General features: G+C 37.3%; 1 protein-coding gene across 1 annotated transcript in view; it reads right to left on the bottom strand.

Annotated features, from left to right (window-relative positions):
- Positions 1-19141, bottom strand: part of RAB3C (RAB3C, member RAS oncogene family) — a 298759-nt gene extending 279618 nt beyond the window's left edge. The window contains exon 1 of the mRNA XM_047066326.1: positions 19013-19141. Coding sequence (XP_046922282.1) covers positions 19013-19141 — 129 coding nt within the window. The remainder of the gene's footprint in view (positions 1-19012) is intronic.
- Positions 19142-21528: the final 2387 nt, after the last annotated feature.

Here is a 21528-nt window from a genome sequence, read left to right as displayed (position 1 = left end):
GAGGCATGGAAGTAATAACCTGAATCAGGTTGAAACTTTGCATTACACAAAACAGGAGAAGGGAGGTTCTGAAACTCAAATGTGCTTGAAAATCTCTTGGGGGGAGGTATTTAAAATTCATATTGTCAAGACGTGCATAGAGATTTCTGATTCACTATTTGAGATGAGAAGTCCAGAAATTAACATTTTAAACTAACACTCCAGCAATTCCCATGCAAGTGCCTTTGCCATAATTCTAGAAAAATTGTCTTAAAAGAATTTTTATATAAGAAATGTTCAAAGATACAAACCTCAAAAAATTCACAGATTGACTCAATAATGCAACAACAACAGGTATTGGGAGCCTACCATATTCAAAATACCTCACTAATTTTAGGTTGGTTTTCTGTTTGTTTTATATTTTGTTTTTCTTAAGAAATCTAAGATATTTTTTTTCTAATTTTGTAAACAGTGAGAATGTAATACGATATTGCCTAGGTAAATAGTTTTTATAACTATTCAGAAAATACAACTTAAAATGTTCCAGTCATAGTTGAGATTATATGACCATTAGAGAAATTACATTTAAATTAACCAATAACAAATAAAAGGTAAAGGGAACCCAGTATCATGGTGTTTCATGTTAGCACTTATTAGAAGTAAGACTTCTGTACTTTAAAAAAAAAAAGATCTATATAAAAGTGCATCTCTTGATAATTTTTTTCCAAGGGAAATACCAAAAATAATACACTTAAGTATATATATATATATACATATATATATATATATATTGCATTTAGTAACAAAAATCTGCATAGCAACTGCACAGCTAATTTCTTCAGAATAATTTCCTGTAATTTTCATAATATGATTACTTTATTTTTTAAATTTTTATATTTTTATTTATTTTTGAGAGAGAAAGAGAGATTGAGCATACTCGAGGAGGGGCAGAGAAAGAGAGAGACACAGAATCTGAAGCAAGCTACAGGCTCCGAGCTGTTGCCACAGAGCCCTATGTGAGGCTCAAACTCACAAACTGTGAGATAATGACCTGAGCCAAAGTCAGATGCTCAACTGACTAAGCCACACAGGTGCCCCTATACTATCATTACTTTCTGAAATTCTCATAATTCAAAAACTCTGTTATCATGGGACAGATTTAAATATTATAAATGATGAACTGCTACATTATCTATTCTTTGAGAAGTTCATCTCTTCTTAATATTTTACAGAAATGAAATACCTTCTCAGTTTTCTAGTATGTCTTTTATTTGGAGAAAAACCCGTGAAGATTGGGTTGTGAAAAAAACTAGAGTTGCAAAAGGTTTGGGGAACTTAATTCTGTCCCATTTCTTATACCTTAGTTGGGTATATTTAAGTGGAGGAAATTAAAAAACAAAAAAACAAAAAACTAGCCAGAGATCAACTAAACAAACAAATGTGGACCGGAGCTGATAATCTCCCTAAAGTCAGAGCAAGAGCACTTTATCTTTGCTTGGACTCAGACCACCATCTACCAGTTTCATTATCAAGGTCACCAGATGGCTGCTGGAGCTCCAGCTCTCACATCCACATTCTAACCAGCAAGAAGGAAAGATGAAGAACATTCCCACGTTCCTTTAAGTACACCAGAGATCTTATATTACAGTGCCTAGAACTTAATCTTGTGATCACACCTAATTGCAAGGTAGGCTGGGAAATGTAAGCACTATTCTGGGTGAATGCCCACCTGAAAATCAGGAATTTCCTTGTAAAAGAAGGAACAACAGATACTGGGAGACAGCTGGTAGCATTTCCTACAGAGCATCAGGGGATTTCTTTGTCTTCTTTGCAATTTTACTGACATGTAAATGTCTAATTATTTTTAAAAAATTACTAATTCCCAAGGATCTCTGTAATTTAACAACAATCAAAGCCTTCAAATCAAAGGATTACCTAAAGTTAGAATATTCTGGCTGTTATTGGGGAAACAGGAAAAGAGGAAAGCCTTCTTCATGTACATATGAATCTGGGATAAGAATTTGATATTTAAAAGATTCTATAAGGAAGAATACAGTTAAGAGAAGGCAAAAGGGCCACAGTGAAGGTCAGGTATCATGCAACATGAGCACCTCCCCATACTGGAAGATAAAGCAGACTCAAAGGTCCTGAGGCCTAAAGAAGGGGACATGCCTTGGGTCACATATATCATTAAAGGAATGATCTCTTAAATCTCTGTCTTGAGTTCAGTTTGTTTCTTTTTATTGTTCCAAATCACTATTCATTATTGATTGGATTTTTACTATGCTACATTTAATATTTCCTAGTATTCATTTTGTTGTTTGTATTTATCTAGTGTCTCTATCATTCACTTTGTTGTTACCAGTCCATGTCTGTGTCAGATCTATTAAACAGAAACATTCCATCAGGTAAGGTCAAGTTGAGATAATTTATTTGGCTAAAGAAGAGCCAAGAACAAATTTAATTAGGCATTAATTAGTAGTGATGATATTGTTTAGATCATAAATAGCAATAGACATTTTGTTCCTACCACTGTTACCATATCTCTGTTAGGAGTTAAATTAAAAAATAAAATGGCTGAAACTTGGTATAAGAGATAAGAATGTCCCTGGGGATTTACTTACTCAAGATTTACTCAAATTCACAGTGCAAGGATGGGGCTGGGTGTCTAATTCTAGATATTTCTAGGACCACTTCTGGAGGTTTTCCATGCCTAAGTCTTGTTACCTTTGTCTTGCTCACTGTGTTAGGACTGGCTTTGATTTCAACTTTGTGCAACATCCATATCAAGAAATGCTATTGATTATCTTGTGTTCCCTTTGGAAGAAATTAAACATCCCCATGATGTTATTGATTCCTTTTTAATTAAAAGAGAAAATCATTTTTAACTCATTCCTGCTCATGATGTCTTAAACCTCACAAATAATCAGTACAAGTAAGGTGCTTTAAAAATAAATAAATGTATTCCAACTAAATAAAAAGAAAATGATGCTTTCTTTAACATAAATATGATATTATTGATAGCTAACCTTTCTTCAATATCTATTCCATGGTAGGCACTTTGTCTAGATTATTCCATCTAATCCTCAATATTTCAAGGTATTGTTATTAATCTTATTTTACAAAGAAAATTAGTAGAGAGGTTAAGTATTTTCCTGAGGGACACCTCGCTAGTAAGATATTGGGCCAGGATTTATTTTTTTATATTAAATATAATTTATTGTCAAATTGGTTTCCATACAACACCCAGTGCTCATCTCAACAGGTGCCCTCCTCAATGATTGGGCCAGGATTTAAAGCTCAGAGTTATCTGAGTCCAAAGCCCAGACTCCTGCCCATAGTTTTCCTCATAAAAACTAATGTTGCTTTAAAATAATCTGTTTTACAATCTCTTACAAAGAAATTTTACTGGCCTTTGTTTTTGTTGTTGTTGTTGACTTCACTTGGGAACGAGGATGATATATCTAGTCCACTCATGGAATTACTGGATTACTTATATGTTTTCATACAAATTCCTACACTTGAAAATTGTTAACATTTTCAGATAAATACTGATTCATTTGGTTCACTAGAAGTATTATTAAGGAACTTCAGGTCTTTTGGTAAAGTATATATATATTTCTATCTTATAGAAGGCAGTTTTAGAATAAACAGTTTATAATTATGCGAACTAGGAGAAAAATAGAAGAGTACTAAATAATAATCCCTGCATTTCACACAAACTACTTATTCAACTACAGGTTCCAGACTGGGGAAAAGATTATGTAACCTACATCTTTATTAAGCCTGGTGTACTTCCAAAGAGACAGATAGAATTGTCTATTTAGAAAAATCATTATCACTTTTGGAAAGCTATTTCAAATTTTGACAATATATTATAATCAAGACCCAAAATAATGGTGACGAATTTAGATGAAGCTTTCTACCTCTAGCCTTCTAACCAATCAAAAGAAAATCAATTCAACATACTGGCTTTGAGAATAGAGTGGCCCCTAAGCATCAACTCTTAGAAGACTTGAAATAGTGTGGGATACTATGTGGGTTGGGGGTGAGGGTAGGAGGTTGGGGTGCAAGATGGAAGAGCACGCTGGTGGCACCCCAACCAGACTACCTGTGATGGTCAACCTGCATGCCTTCAGGAGCTGGTGCCTAGAGTTACATGTTTATAACTCTCAGCTAAGCTTACATCTCATAAATAAGTCCAGGTAAGCAGAAGAATCAGGTTAGTGAAAAACACGTATGTCCTAAATTTCCATAGCATTAAAAATGACAGATTAGTACACAAAGAAGTGATCTTATTTATTATTGTTTTATCTAGCTCAATCCTCCTATTTTATAGTTACAAACTTAGGTCCCAGAAATGTGAAATGACTTACCTAAAGCCCCACAGGTCATGCAGTGCTGTTGAAGGGCTCTAATACTGGAAAAAAGAATATTCTGAAAGTGTGCTAAAATTTATTAATACACTCAATTTTTAGGTGTATCAGTTTCCACTGAATTATTTTTAGGCTTACATGTTACAATTTAAAATGGAGAGTCAAAAAAAGAATAACACACCATCCTCATCCTCAAGGAGGCTCAAGCTAGTTCAGGAGACCAGATACATAAACAGGTAACAGATAACAAGACAACAGTGTCAGAGATAACACAAAACAGGGCCTGATTGGCTGCCTTCCCACTCTTACCATTAGTAGCTGCTTTAAGGATTAATAGGAGAGAGTAATCAGTTCAAGAATATTTTATGGAGAAGTAAACCATGCCTCAGGATAAAAAGACTGTCTAAATGTAAGTGTAGAATGAGAGATATAGGAGACCTTCAAAGGAACTTAAAGATTACTGAGTTCTTCTTTCTGAATTTACAGATAAAGAAATCAAAGATCAAAGATGGGTAATGACTCACCTAACATAGTACTCATTAATAACAGAGCCGAGATTAACATACAGTTCACATGCTAGCAAGACCAGAGTTCTTTGCAAATATAAACACTTCAACAATCATTACCTCAGACTTGAACACTTATTTATTGTCTTATAACTTGACCAAACTTTTGCTTAAAAAACATGGCATTACCAACATTAACTCAGAGGTCAAAAACCTCCAGATAGATGTGTGATCTGATAATTCCCTCCCTTACATTGGTTGATAACAGGGTATAAAATCTAAGGACAGCTGAAGTGTAATTCTTTCTTCTTCAAAATATTTTCTTCAAAAATATTGCAAAATATTTTACATTTTATTATTTTTAAAATGTGACATAATAAGTAAGCTTCGGAACCAAAGTTTTACTATTCGTCTAACTAAAATTAAATTTGACCCAAATCCCCATATATTAAGAGAGTTATGAAGTTCAGTACCAAATGATTTTACAAGAATGCGGTGAGGGTTTCTCTTTCCTTCTTCCTTGGATTGCACAAAAATTCTGGAGGATAAATAGGAAAGTAAAATGGTAGATGCTAGACATCTTTGACAGTCACTGATGTTGCTATTTTCAGGTTAATGTGGCCCCTGTGCAGGCAAGTAGCACCATTCTCCCCCAACCTAAGCCCCAGAGATCTTGGTCAAAGTCCCAAGGTTATAAGCACACGAGGTATGAGTTTGCTCTGCTATGTGAGAAACAACCTCTAAACTTAGGGATTTAAACAACGGTCATTCTCAGTTCATGATTCTGTGGGTTGACAACTGGGACTGGGCTTTGTGGAACAGCTCTTTCTGTCTCACTTGGGTTCACACATAGTTTTGCAGGCAGCTGCCAGTCAACAAAGACCTTTGTTTCTTGGCATTGTTTGGGTATCGGATGAGGAATGGGGGAAAAACTAGGCCATGTGTAGGCCATCATCTAGTAGGCCATCTTGAATCTGTGTGCATGGTAGATTTCCAGGGTTCTAAGAGAATGAGCAGAACATATAAAGTGTGTTGAGGCCTAGATTTGAAACTGGCACAGCATCTCTTCTGCTGCATTACATTGGCCAGAAGTAACAGTTCAGGTCAGACTCAAGAAAAGGCAAAATAAACCCCACTTCTTGATAAGAGGGGCTGTGAAGTCACATTTCAAAAAGACTCCGATACAGATGGGGTGCCTGGGTGGCTCAGTCCGCCAAACGGCTAACTCATGATTTCAGCTCAGATCATGATCTCACAGTTTTGTGGGTTTGAGCCCCGTGTTGGGCTCTGCGCTGACAGCGTGGAACCTGATTGGGATTCTCTCTCTCCCTCTCCCTCTCTCTGCCCCTCCCTTGCTCTCTCTCTCAAAATAAATATGCTTAAGAAAAAAAAAAAAAAGAGTCAGCTCCAGAAAGACATGGAGAAGTTGGCCATTGCTACAACCTACAACACACAGGCCAGCATTGCACTGGGGCTCTACCACCTCAAAGTCTCTGTGTTCCAGTAAGCCCTTGCTTCTGCTGCTCTTGACAACAGAACTCCCACCACCTTGCTGCCTGTAGAGACCTATCAACCTCATAGGACCCTCTTCAACCCTCAGTCACAGTACTTCTGCTGATTAGTTTTCTCTGTAAGAAATCCAACTGAATTATTTACACAGATCTAAGCCTTTAATAACAAAGAAGTGTCTAGGAAATTCTTCCTGGCACACCCACAACAGATGACTACTTCTTCTGTGTTAACTATCCCCAGAGGGTAAGGAAGTTAGGAATTCCTGGGCAGAAGAACTCAAAGGCCTTGTCACTCCTAGTGCAAGGTAAGAATACCTTTCATTCTTCCATGATCACCTTATGGACAAAAAGGGATTGAGTCATTTCTCAGTGGCTATTCTGTCACAGTTAACTCTCAGTTCATCTCCCTGCCACAAAATTTATAGGAAACTTGAGCTAGAAAGATTATCAATCATCCTCAAAACAAATATTTGAGAGCAGTATTTTGTCCGTGAAGGTGTTATCTATGTCAAATAAATCTTTTTCTTTTGAGCCTTTAGTTTTTTCATAGTCTGAATATATATGTTCCTGAAAGGAGGAATATTATATCATTAAAAAGCACATATTTAACTCTGGCTGAAACAATTATGGTTGAAGTACACTTTTCTTTATGTTGTCATGACTTTTTGAAAGACGCATTTTCTTGATTTTATTTGCTTAATAACCCTGATGTAATCAATAGTTTTCCTGCATAGTAACAAAGATCTCTTCCAGGAGAACCATGTTAAATTATTAAAAATCACATTAAGCACAGATTCCACACTGGCATAAATTAGAAGCATGCCTTTAAGGAGGCCAGAGTGCACTATGGGAAGAAGAGGGAGAGTGAGGGAGCCACACTTATCTAAGACTTACTTCATACTAGAGACTGTGCTAAACATTTCAGATAGTTTAACTTAATGTCTATATTAGGGAGATACAAATAATGACTGTTGTCTCTATCAACAGGAAAAGATGGCACAAACTGGGTCATTTGTAGAAAATTTAATAAAGGAGTTATCTGCAGAGCCCTGGGCAAAGTTAGCAGAAGCCGTTAAGGGAAAGTAGAGAACCCTGGGGCTACAATCACCGGGGTACCAGACAGAAGTTACAGCCAGGTGGCCAGGGCCCAGAAGAGAGTATTCACTGTTACTAGGAGAAATTGCTGTGAAAGATGGAGCCTGCAGGGAAAGAAAATAACCAACCCTCCTACTCTTGCTCTCCTGGTAGCTCCTCATTGGCTGAACCCAACCAGAATCCAGAGTCATGGAGCCTATAAATGCAGTCTCCATGTACACAGCCTCCTAAGACACAGTAGGATGGAGAAAATGGAGCATGGCAGAGAAGGAGGGCAAGTAGGAGGGATCCACACATTCTCCTATTTTAAAGATGAACAAACTGAGAATCAAAGGAAACAATAACTTCTGTAGGTCATAGGCAAAACAGAAGTTAAACTAGAATATTTACAGTTCTCTTAGCATTTTACGCACTAACTACCCTACTGAGCTTGGTAGAGAGAAAAAAAAAATATTTATACTTTCATCATAAGGAGCATTTTCCAAAATTCCAATTTCATTGCCCTCATTTAACTTTCATATCCTAATGTCCTCAGCACTACACAGTGAGGACATCAATACATTTCAACTGGACCCTTGAGGAAACTCTACCTACCATCTCTCTTTCATCTCCATTGATTATGATTCCTAATAAGAACAAGTCACTACAGAATGCTTTAATTACTCAAATTTTTTTTGAGATCTCAGCTTAGCTATCACTCCTCTGGGAGGTTGTTCTTGACCCTTCCAGGCTTCAAGTACATTCCTCCCTGAGCTCCTATCACTCTCGGAGCTTCTGCCATCACAGAGCTTTATTGGAGCATATTAAGGTAACTTGTAGTATGGCTCCTGCCTGCCCAGTTAAGGGCAGGAGGCCTGGGACTGTCTCCTTGTCATACAATGTACGAATGACTGTGTGTCACCAATAAGTCATAGGAAGGATTTTGAGCTATTTTGTGAATATGATTCTACTTTTCTAAAATACTATATTCAAAGCTGACAAGGGAGGACTTTTGGTGAAAGGATTTTTGTAAACCTGAAAATTACACTGTAGATGTAGCTAGGATTAGGACTAATGTGGTTTGGGATAGAGGGTGTCCAACTTGGATCTTGGTTTTCCCAGGACAAAGGGCTTCTTGGGGTATGGGATTCTTAGTGCTACATCCCCAAATATCCCAGGCAAACTGGGGATGGGTTAGTCCCACCCTATTGGGAAATGAAGAATAATAACACGCTTCCTCTCTGCATTATGCTCTGCCTGTAAACCTTAGCAAAGTTTGTGTTAATGCTGCAAAATGTAATTTCTGATCTCGCTTTTTCATCCCTTGACTAATGGAACATTATGTCTCAGTAGAAAAGCACTCACACTGTGACTAGGAGGCAGCTGAAGCTGAGAATTCTTAGGCTTTGTCAATTTATGTTGCTTTTAGCATACCACAATAACTGTTTCTCTCAAAGTCACCTGTTAGGCCTTGTGACATAACTGTACGAACTTTCAAGCAGAGAGTCTTCCCTTCAGGTGTTTCCTTACAGATGGATTCGTAAGAAGTGTCTTTGTGGCTGTTGTTCTCCATCCCAGGAGCTACTTGAAGGAGAATTACTCTCATCCCTAAGAGAAGATACTGGGTTGGAACACATTATTCACTCCCAAGCACTTCAGCACTATTTGAATTGAACCCAAGTGAACCAAATTTGGGTTCAATTTACTCCATTATTTCTTTACTGGTTCGTTGGTTTTGCCTGTGGAAAAAAAGGCTGGCAGGTGATGGAACAAAGATAAAAATCATATAAGATTTTAAGAAATTGATTTTCTTATTCAGGAAATGAGGTGGAGGGAATATATAATGTCAGAAGTACTTTCCAGTCGAACACTCAAAGCCAGGAGCGGGGCAGCTACTCAGCTCTTTCATTAGCTTGGAATCCATGAAATGATTATAAGCTTAACTCAGGCAGCTCAGATGATTTTCTGGAACAGCAGGGATAACGATACACACAAAAAATTCTTCTGATGAGTTTTTCTTTTCTCCCTATGAGTTTTATTTTTTATATGCTTGTGAATGATTGCAGCTTAAATTCCTAGCCTATCTGTTGTCTCATTCTTAGGGATCACAGGCACAAATCACACAAAGGTAATCCCAAGTCACTCTTTTGAGGCAGAAGTCTACTATTGCATGCACTAGCTGGCTTTTCAGGCATTTACTAAGCTTTTTACATGCGCTATTTTATCATTTTCTCCTCACATAAAACCCACAAAGTAGGGATCTTATGATGATCTTTGTTTGTAGATGAAAAAAGTCAGTTGACTCATAAGAAGTTTAAGAAGCTTGCTTTTTCATAAGCAAAAATGTGAGGGTTATAATATGCTTATCCACCATGTCACAGGTCTGTCACATGAGTGAATAAATAGCCCCACCCTTTTACAATAAGCAATGGTCTGCAGGATAGTTTTTGAAATTGTTGGTTAATTTCCTATAACATCAAAGGTAGCTTTGGTATTTGGTTTTATAACAACAAAATTTCTGAGTTCCTTAATTTTTAAACAAAATTACTCCCAAACTAGTACACTAATTGCCAGTTCTCATTAGGTGCAGATTCAAAAATAAAATCCTATAGAGTTTTGCTATCCAAGAATCTCCACCCTAACTTTTACAACATAAATATTGAATCAAGAAAAATATCAATGGAAAAGATGGTGAAAATAAAACATAATGTAGAATATGAATTTTAAAGGATGAAACTATTTAGTTACTAGTTTATTTTAAAGTTACTATTTTCTGAGATTCATTAGGTTCACAGTTGTTTTTTTTCACTTGTGAGTGACTCTGTTTTTTGTTGTTTGTTGTTTTGCTTTTCAATAAGTTTTTTATGTTCATTTCAGTATTGTTAACATACAGTGGTATATTAGTTTCAGGTGTAGTAGGAAGATAGTTTTTATACACGGAACACGTATGTTCCTTTTTTTACACTATGTTTCTTATGTCCAAATAAAATGCTTCCCCTTTTATAATTCTGTACATTGATTCAATTCCTTTCAAAGTGAAATGTGTGGTATCATAATATTTTTGAAGAAAAAGTAAAGTAATAAAGTAATAATTCCCTATATCTTTGTAGCAGCTGTGATAGAAGCATTATGTTTATAACTTCATGTTATAGATGAAGAAACAAAACCAAAGGTAAAACCAAATTGCCTAGAGAATATGTCAAGCAAGTGGAAAGCCCTAAATTGGAAGCCAGTTTTGCAAAAGAAGCAATGATTTATGTTGGGCCTAACAGCCATCCCAGGAAATACGAGGTCATTCCCTGGGTCAACACTCAGGCACTTGAGTTTCTATGGGAACCAAGCAGTTAGAACCTCATAGAAATAAATGTTACCATTAAAAAGGAGCCACTCTTAGCCTCCAGCATTCACCAAGGCCCTGAGGCTCTTTCCCTAAAATCAACAGCCTTCTATACCCAAGCCTAAATCTGCATACTGTTTTTACTGATGCTGGAATTATTCTGGAATGAATGAATTCATCTGGATGAAAAAATATATATATATATTGCTCATCAAGGATTTTTAAGCAGGGTGATTCACCTGGAGGCAAGAAAGCCCCGCCTACCTAAAATAAAACTCATTTATAAAAGGAGAAGAATATGCCCTTTTCATGGGATTATTTGCCATTTACAAGTCACTTCCATATTGATAAAGTCGCTGATTTTCAAGACAATCTTTCAGGTAGAAGGATATGGTGTTTTTAATTATGTTACATAGTTCTCTAGTTGGGGGTAGTCTAAGGAAGTATTTATAGGTGAATTCTTCTTATGATTTATAAACTTATACAGAAGAAACTTGAAGGGTCTTTCAATGTTATCGCATTAACCACAGACTTATACTGACGTTTCTCATTAATTCTCTTATAACTGACGATTAGAATCCTGGTGATAAAATTTAGTATTTGTAGAAAATTCGAGGTTACAAAATAATATCCCCATATTTTAATTTTACTTTATGGCACCAAGAGAGTCTGACACTAAAGCAAAAAAGTAATCTCTAGGATTCACACTTTTTTTATTACTCTGTTTTTATAAAGAACGATATACCTTCTGGCAAAAAGTTGGTGAGTTGCTAGAAAAATCATGATGCTTTCTGTGGATAGAGGCCCAATTTCAATCTCACACAAACCGATACAAAGAAACAAAAATAAGGGTGCCTGGGTGGCTCAGTTGGTTGAGCAAGAGACTCCTGATTTCAGCTCTGGTCATCCCAGGGTCTTCAGATGGAGCAGGGCCCCGCACTGAGCACGAAGCTTGCTTGAGTCACTCTCTCTCTTCACTCTCTCTCTCTCTCTCTCTCTCTCCTTCCTTCCCTCTGCCTCTCTCCCATGCTTGTGCTCTCTCTCTCTCTCTCTCTCTCTCAAAAAAAATCAAATAAAAGAAAAGAAAGAAAAAAGAGAAAAAAATAACACTACAGTAGTGGACCCTCAAAATGTACTAAGTAGCTATTTATTAAAAGGCAGCAGGTATAGAAGCTAATTCTACAGTATCAAAAGATCTGAATGCACATCCGGCTAGTCTATTTTCAGAGTAAGAAACACTGACTGCCTTTCTGGCTTCTATGAGCCTTTATTTTCCTGTCTGCAATATAGGGTCAGTCATAGCTCCAGGGCTGTTTTTGATGTTCTGTTCACTCTAAAGAGCTGTACTGAAGGGATTGATGCCAGAGGCTCTGAGATGCACCTGAGTTGTGTTAGGACTCTAACAGTGAGCAAATTGGCAAAATAAGTCCTGATTTACAGGGAGAAATGTCATCTACACTGAACAAGTACCGCACAACAAGGCAAATGACACAGCTGTCCACGTGGGCATTCATTCTAGCAAAGTGGTTATTGCTCGGCTAGAACTGGACAAAAACTGAAAAAAGACACTTGACCGTAAAGCTAAATCTCACCAAATAGGAAAAAGGGGACAAATTTAAGAAAGAAACAATTGAGAAGATGCAAGAAGAAAGTAATATTACATATGATTTTCATAGGAACACTGTTAAAATGAAAAAAAACTTTTAAAAATGTTGGACAAGTTTTTGAATCGATGCTCAATGTCCTTGTTTATAAAGCAGGAAGAATGTTAATAGCTACCTTGTAGGCCTTTTTCTTCAGGATTAAATGAAAGAATGTGTGTCTGTGAAAAAGCTTTTCAAACCATAAAGCACATGCTAGCTAGACAACATTAGTACAGAAAGGAAGTACATCTACAACTGAAAGATACTTTGATATCATTAGATCCCAACTGATTTTCACATTCACCCATGAACTGTGGAGAAAAATAATCCTACAGAAGGTTATCATGCAAGTCATGTTTTTAACCTGATTAAAAAACTAGTGTCTGCTATTTTGAAAGCTCTCCTCCTTTCCCCCATTGGATATGTTAGAGGTTGCTCCAGGTTATCCTGATCTCTTTCCTACCCTCTCTCTACTATCCTAGACAATCCCATCCACAGCCACATCTTTAGTCTCCATTGATCTAACAAGGCCTCCCACATCCTATTTTGAGCTCATATCTTTTCCTGCCCTTTAGGCTGGTATAGCCAATTGCCTACTGGATATCTCCATCCATATGTCCAAAGGTACCTCAAACACAGCAGGACCAAAGAATCCTGCCCTGTTCTACCCTTGCTCCTTCCTTTGTGTTCTCTTTTTGAGTTTATTTATTTATTTATCTTGAGAGAGACAGAGACAGCATGAGTGAGGGATGGACAGAGAGAGGGAGCGAGAGAATTCCAAGTAGGCTACATGCTGTTAGCACAGAGTCTGATGCTGGGCTTGATCCCACGAACCATAAGACCAGAACCTGAGCTGAAACCAGGAGTTGGATGCTTAACCGACTAAGCCACCCAGGTACTTCATCCCTCTTTGTGAATGGTTCTGCCATCCACCAAGTTGCTCAGGTCAGAAATTTTGGCTTGATATTGGACTTTCCAATCTCTATTATTCCTCAAATACAATAAATCACCAAGATATTGTCTACTGTCTAAATATCTCTACAATTAAATCTTCTCCATTTCTACCTGTTTTCTTCACAGACTATGTCACCATCATCAGTCTTTGAGTTAGTTTTTCTAGTCCCCAACCTGCATTTTCTCCCAGTCCATTCTCCATATTGTACCCTGAAATCCAAAATTAATAAACTGTTCTCTGTGTTTAAAACCCTCTAATGGCTTCCCCCATGCCCAGCAACTTAACAGGACTCACAAGACTTTCATGATCTAGCTTCTGCTTATTCTCAAAGCCTTCCTCTCATACCTTCATACTATACACACCAGCTTTACTGAATCTCTTCCATTATGCCATGTTTCCTTTTGCCTTTATGCTTTAGTATAGGCTAGATCTTCTGCTTGAAACACCGTATCATTACTCTTCCTGCAACACACACACACACACACACACACACACACACACACTTATGATACTTTCTTAAGGCATAGTTAATTTAACTTAAATGAAACTTTCCATCATCTAGGACATTTTCCTTATCCATTCCACTCTGAAGACCAGGCCAGGTATTTCCCAATATATTCCTTGTACTTCTACCATCATAAAATTATATTGTTATCACCAGATTACTCCCATGTCATCTCCACTAAACCATACAATTGGTAAGGACCAGATCTGTGTCTATCTTTTATATCTCTCTCTCTTGGGTAGTAGTCAGGATTCAACCAGAATCACTGAACTGTAGGAGATGCATATCAAGATTTTTGCAAGATTTTTGCCTATGTGGTGGTGGTGGCTGGCTAGACAAATCTGAAACCTGTAGGGTGGGCATCATGAAGGGCAGGCAGCAACTCTTGGACATGAGTTGAAACTTTTGTACACAGGTTGAATTTATTCTTCAGGGAAGCCTCAGCTCTGCTCTTAAGGCCTTCCAACTGACTGATTCAGACCCACCTCACCTGGATTATCTAGGATAATCTCCCTTACAATCATTTATGGACTTACATCACGTGTTCAAAATACCTTTGAGGCAACACCTAGATTAGTGTTTGAATGAACAACTAGGGACTATAACCTAGCCAAGTTGACAACTAAAGCTAACTACCACACCTCAGCACCTAGTATATGGTGGACACTCAGTAAATATTTGTGAGATAAATGGATACATGAACTATTTCGTTCAGTAAGGGCATCCCTGGGATACATGTGAAGCACCCCCACTTTGTACTATACACATAGGCACTATAATATAATTTACATTTCATTTGAAAGGAAAAAATTATATCCTTTTCCCTACTTATGGTCTCTCAGATTTTTTCAGAGAGAATCAGTTCACATCAGTAAATGTATCGGGCTTTGAGCTTCCTGAGACAGGACCAAACGCTATTATTATTGGTGTGTTCTCTCCACCCTACCACACTGTATGTGCACAGTAACTGCTCAATGAAGATGTTAAAAAGCACAAAATTAATCTACTAAGACTTTTCCTTAAAAAGCATTTTGAAGTGGTTCTGAATGCTGTGGGTCCTGTATGTTTTTTAAATAAAGATATAATTTAGATATAGTATATATATATATATATGTGTGTGTGTGTGTGTGTGTGTGTGTGTGTGTAGTGCATACTTCTGAGAGTTCTGACAAAACGTATACAGTAGGTCATTACACAAAACACTGTTCCACGCACATTTATAGTCAACCCTCCCCCACCTCAAATCCTGGCAGCCAGTGTGATCTGCTTCAATGTATTGCCTTTTTCAGATTATGAATCATATAGCATGTCATATAAATGGAAAAGATTCCAGAATCTTTTATGTATGGTATAATTCACTTGAGATTAATCCATGTTACTATATTTCAAGGTCAGTAATTTGTTCCTTTTTCTTGCTGGGTAGTATTCTATCATATGGGTGTATCATGGTTTGTTTATCTTCTCTGGGCCCTGCTTTTAATTACCCAAGATTTGTGTATCTTCATCCTTCCTCAATCCTTTCTTGTTTTCTCTTCCTGCTCATCTCTATCTCTACCCTCAAGGTGAAGTGCTGTTCTATTTGATCAGACTGAAGAACTTAATTGATCCAATCTTGTGGCTAGAATCTTGTGAGTAGCATTAAACTTATACTAAGCCATTTTTTTCCCTCTCAGAACACCTTGTGTGGTCAAAAAAGAAGGTTTTGTTTGTACTCCACCTCTGCTGCTTACCAGCTGTGTGATCTTGATCAAGTCACCTAATCTCTCTGTACCTTTGTTTCCTTATATGGGAAATGGAGAGGATATAGTACTTACTGCCTTAGGTTATGAGCATCAAATAAATTAATAATTACAAGTGGCATAGAGCAGTGCCTGGCATATTGTAAACTCTTTTTTTTTTTAATTTTTTAATGTTTATTTTTGAGAGACACACACAGAGTGCGAGCAGGGTAGGGGCAGAGAGAGAGGGAGACACAGAATCTGAAGCAGGCTCTCAGGCTCTGAGCTGTCAGCACAGAGACTGATGCGGGTCTTCAACCCATGAACTGTGAGATCATGACCTGAGCTGAAGTCGTACTTAACTGACTGAACCACCCAGGCACCACTCATATTGCATGCTCTTAATAACTATTGGCTGTTATTACTTAGAGCCATTCTGACATAAGAAAGGGGCTTTATTTTGAATCAATATGTAGCATGTACAAACACTTCATGAAAAGTCTGCTCCTGCTCCATTGTCTTAGGAAGGTGGTTTGGGCCGAGAGACAGAAACTAGAAGCTCTATGTGGCTATAAGTTAAGAAGCCACCCTGTAGGTGGTAGTGTGGAGTTGTGTATTTCTTTACCTTTTGCCAGTGGAAAGCTGCCTAATATGTCCTCTCGCACTCTTCCCATTGCCCCTGCTCTGAGATAATTGGATTGACCTAGCTGGTGGAAGAGCTGTGTCTGGGTGAATTACGAGTTTGGCATTTATCTGATTTACACAGTTCCCTTAGCAATAGAAGCACAGGCTTGCTGGAAAATATTGCTGCCTCAATCCTTGTGTGGGCTCTCGGGTCATGTCACTCTGGTGGACAGCTTGCCACCACCCTCAACATTATTCTGTGCACATTTTCAATCTTTGCTGGGTTGTCCCTGGAAAAAGGGCAAAGAGAGAACTACAGGCAAAAAATAATTTTGTTTTCCCTTTAGTTTGACCACTTTGAACTTGAAATATTGATAAAATGAGTTCTTCTGACCTAGCTTGTAGTTCCCGTGCCTCGTAGAAGTGTGTAACTTTCACCTACTGTGTCCACTTTGCTGGAAGATAATTCCTTTGTTCATTTTATTCTGTGAGCCTGGTATTTACTTCATTTATACAGTCTTCCACTGAGATTTTACAGGTCTTTCTTTTTTTTTTAGACATGACTCTATATTCCTTGTGCTTCTGTTTTTATAAGCAGGCTAAGCTCTTGAAAACCCTCAGTAATTATATAATGGTATCAAAATAAATTATCTCTCAGTTATAAACTTTTGATATAAAAAGAAAACCTTTTCATTTTTGCTTTTTTAAAATGTTAAAGTATTTTTGTACAAGTTACATGAGTATAACTTAGATTTTAAATTCAGATAAACAAAAGGGGAAACTTTAAATTATCTAAAGTACTACTACATGGAGATAACCTCTTGTTTTATTGGGTTTTCCCAGAATTATCAATCAATCTTATCTATTTATAAAACAGGAACCTAATGCTTTAATTTTCTATGTAAATAAAGCATTTTTACATTATTTTATGTAATGTACATTATTCATTATTTCAATGATTTCATGATTTTATGCCATCTTTAGCACTAAAATATGTATATACATATGTATGTGTGTGTCTGTTTATTGACCTTTTCTCCATCTGACCATTTGTCTCTGTGTATTCCAATGCTATTCACATAACACTTAGTTTTTGCAACTTGATGGTACTTTTTCATATTTAATTGAGCAAGTTCTCTCTCATTGTTCAGTCTTAAAATTTTGAACTAAGGTATTGCTGCTATTCAAATAACAATTGTTTACTCTTAGAAGACTGTTGTAATCTTAAATATTTTCCCCACTATAATATGCATATTTCACAAGTGTGTGCAGGTGCACACACACACACACACACACACACACACACACACACCTGAAAGCAGAACTATTACAGGGAAATGGTGAAGCAACAACTTTCACTTTCATGAGCGTCTCCTTATTCTGGGAGTTCCTGAAGATGCCCAGCATTTTCAAGGTCTAACAATTTCCCATCAAATCTTCCTTAAGAATGAAGAGGAAAAGCAATCCCATGTCAGATTGCGCTCTTATGGATATTTGCATTTTAGTACAATCCCCTTCTTCAGCTCCTCCCCAAAATAAAATCTTGATTCTGGAATTTCAGCTTTCTCGACCTGATCCACCAAGCAAAAAAATTTCATCCTAAGGATAACCATATGTTTTACAAACTGCAGACCTTGTTCTGACCCTGAAGATCCAGACACATATATCATGCTCTGTGTCAGTATTTTAAGTAATTCCCCCAGCATTAAAATTAATACTAAGTGCTAACTATTACATATAATGGAGCCTTTCCAATTTATAGAAGTTACAGTTTAAACAGTTGCAAATGGCCCAGCCCAGTAAAGGAGAGTGAGAAACTGGTAGAGGGGAATGATGTAATAAAGCAGTGTCTGAGGCACTGATATGACGTTAGCATGAAGGATGAGCTGGCACAGCTGGAGAAAAAGGAATCATCTGGGTCAGGGGTTAGTAACCCTGGACCCAAATCAGAATCATCTGTGGAGTGTTTAGTGACACCCATGCCTTTAAATCCCAACATCTTGAGGCAGGGCTGCGGTGTTGGTTTATCTTCTGTTTGTTTCAATGCTCTAAAAGTCATTTTAAAAATGACTTACTCATTATTGTGTTAAGATTTATATAACACAAAATTATTATTTTAACCATTCTTGACACTACAATTTCCAGGTAATTTTAATCTAGACTCTAAATGCATTCTAGTTAAGGGGATGGGAAAAGGTATATGTACTGGGCAGGTAGAAAGCTTTTTAACAATGCTGCTTATCCTTATATGTAAATTGATCTAGGACATCTGTGATTTTTAGCTAATCACTTAATAAATTCATGGTGACACTCACTAAATAATAACAAATTTGAGTTATCAAGACTAAAGAAGTAGTGAATTAGAGCAATCACTTATGTAGTCAAAAGCAAAATTCTTACATAAATTATTGTCCACCTCAGGGCTTCTTTGATTTATAAGTGCATCACAGATTTAGTAATAAGGTCTTTTCATGCTGGGTAGCCAATATTTGAAACTCCCATTTTACTGATTTATAGCCCTGCTTTCTGGCAAAGCTACACATTTTAGATATCGCATTTGGTGTGCGTGTGTGTGTGTGTGTGTGTGTGTGTGTGCGCGCGTGCGCGCGTGCTTTCCCAGGCTAGATCTCTAAATAATTCCTCAGATTATCGGCTCCAAATATAAATCATCACCTAAAATACCACTAAATGTTGCAACAATTATTAAAAGTGCAGATATCTGGTCTCACAATCAACTACCTTAAATCAAGCCACAAAGAATCAAACCCTTGAAACAACTCTTACCTCCACACCTGTTAAGTCTGCAAATGTAGAAGCTTTGATTTTCTCTAATTCCCTTCCACTTAGTTTCCCAGCAACAGCATCTACCACTTCACAGAAGCAGCAGCTACTGTTAGTCATTATAAATTTCATCTTCAGGTTTTTTCATTGCATTAGGTGTTGCACGGGAGAAAGAATGTTCTTTTAAGTTCCTGGCTGATACCTCCTGTAATAAAGGACAGATTAACAGTAGAAAAACAAACAGAAGTTTATGAACATGCATACCTCATGTATACATGGGAGATGTCCAGGAAAAATGAATAACTCCATGAAATGGCCCAAGCCACCAACTTCAATGCCAGTTCAGGTAAAAACAAAAGATAAATATTGGGACGTGCTGAGATAACAACTCATAGGAAGGAAAAAGGAGGACGTCTGATAAACACAGATTGCCCTGCAGATGCAGATGGGCCTCTCATGGCAAAAAGATCTCTGGTAATAGCTCTCTTCCAGGTATAAGAGCCCTTTCTAATGTAAAATTTCATTTTAAATACAGTTTTCTCTTACAAAAGGGTACTTACTCTCTACCTCTGTTTTCAGAGCTTCCCCTGTGTATGCAGTTTTTCAAAAAAAAAATCCTTATGCCAAAGAAGCATATTTTTTGGGGGGGGGCTTAATTGTTTGGCTCTTTAATGTGCAACATCAAGGGTTGTAACAATTGAAACTACTGTGTCCTATTGAAATCACCATGTTTAAATGAGGTAGAGAATAGCTCATTTTAATCCTCGACTTCTAGAATAAAAATAAAGAAACATCCTCAGAAAGCAAGGAATCAATGGGCCACTATATCAAATACAAGGAATCAATTACAGGGAGCAGTTTGTCAAAGTTAATATACAAGATTTTTTCCTTTAAGATTTGGAAATCAAAGTGGCTAGGTGGATTCTATACAAATCAAGGTCAAAATTCTGAGAACTGCTTCCCTTTGAACTTAGCATCAGACTTGGAGTAGAAGGTTTAAGAAAAGAAGCTGAACCAAGTACTTTCAAGTTTTTTTCCCTAGGATGAAATAAAAACATCATTTGCTTAAGATCAGAATCTTGATAATTTGATATTTTGTTATGAACCAGACCAAAATGATTTTAAAAAAATCCAGGGTGCCTGGGTGGCTTAGTTGGTTAAGCGTCCGACTTCAGCTCAGGTCATGATCATAAGGTCTGCGGGTTCGAGTCTCATATAGGACTCTGTGCTGACAGCTCAGAGCCTGGAGCCTGTTTCCAATTCTGTATCTCCCTCTCTCTCTGTCCCTCCCTGTTCATTCTTTCTCTCTCTCTCTCAAAAATAAATGAACATTAAAAAGATTTTTTAAATATCCAAAATCCTCTTCTCCTGAAGAACTCTGAACAGATTATTCTTTCTAGCGACTTGGGAAATCAGGCAAATCTGAAACACAAAATGAACAATGTGTTTAATCATAGAATCAATATTTCTAATTAATGGCAAAGGAGCAGTGATCTATCATAGTCTCCTTCCTTGAGATACAACTGTGTGCCATTTTAGGGAAGCTAAAATAAACTGCTAATAATGGAATTTCTTAACATTTGTGTGCTATGCCCTTCAGTCCCATTGTGATAAGACAGGGTGAAATGTTGCCTAGTTCACTGAAACTCTAGTGTATCTCTCAAAGGACTAATAACCATAACTAAATATGTCAGCCCAAGTCCATAGAAGGCTAGTATGTTTGCCATGTTGTGGGCTTTCACAGCCTCACCAGGGAAATAGGTTAAAAGTGGAATATCTCTCAAGGACCAGGGGGCTCAGGTTCACCTCCCACTCTAAGGACAGACTCATAAAATTTGCTTAGCACCAAACTTCCTGGAACTGACTTGAGCCCTTGTTGCAGAAAACTGTTAAGAAAATTTCAAACAGCTGAGCCATCAGCAAAGATGAAATTAGAATGAAAAGATCATAAAAAGAAAAATGGAAAATGTACTACAACAATTTTGACTAGGGAGTTAACCACGGGGGACTTGAGAAAGATGATAAAGAAGACTGGATTTATCTAAATGGTAATGGCAAGTCACCCAAGTAAACAGCAGCGAGGTCTTTAACCCTCCTTATTACTAGCCTGGAAGATTTGGGTTGAAGAGGTTCTTCTGGTTCACAGTTATTCCACAAGTGGCCTGTTCAGTAGGTTGTTTGACTCCCAACCATAAAAGGATCAAGTGTATGCAAACTTGTCTTTTTCTGTTATTAGAGCCTGTGTGGAGAACAAGGCAGACCACTAAGTTCTGTTCTAGACTACGCTGTAACTAAACCTCTGAGTACTGAGACAGTGGCAAGATAAAATGTACAGGTATAACCCAGGTTTTTCAACCCAGTCACTCATCTGATTCAGAGAAATCAAATGCTTGGCATTACTATGCAAGGGATAGAAGGAAGCATCTTCTGTAGAACCTCTTCTGAATAAGAAAGTTGGATCATCTTTGCCAGTTTGTGAACTTCCCCACTAAAGATGCTGAGCACTGAGAGTTTGTTTC

This window comes from Lynx rufus, unplaced genomic scaffold (assembly GCF_022079265.1).
Source record: "Lynx rufus isolate CCGP_SWC_20201006 ecotype Redwood Valley unplaced genomic scaffold, mLynRuf1.p SCAF_1, whole genome shotgun sequence".
Lineage (NCBI taxonomy): Eukaryota > Metazoa > Chordata > Mammalia > Carnivora > Felidae > Lynx > Lynx rufus.
Note: the sequence above shows the minus strand (reverse complement) of the source record. Positions and strands in the feature narration are given on the sequence as shown.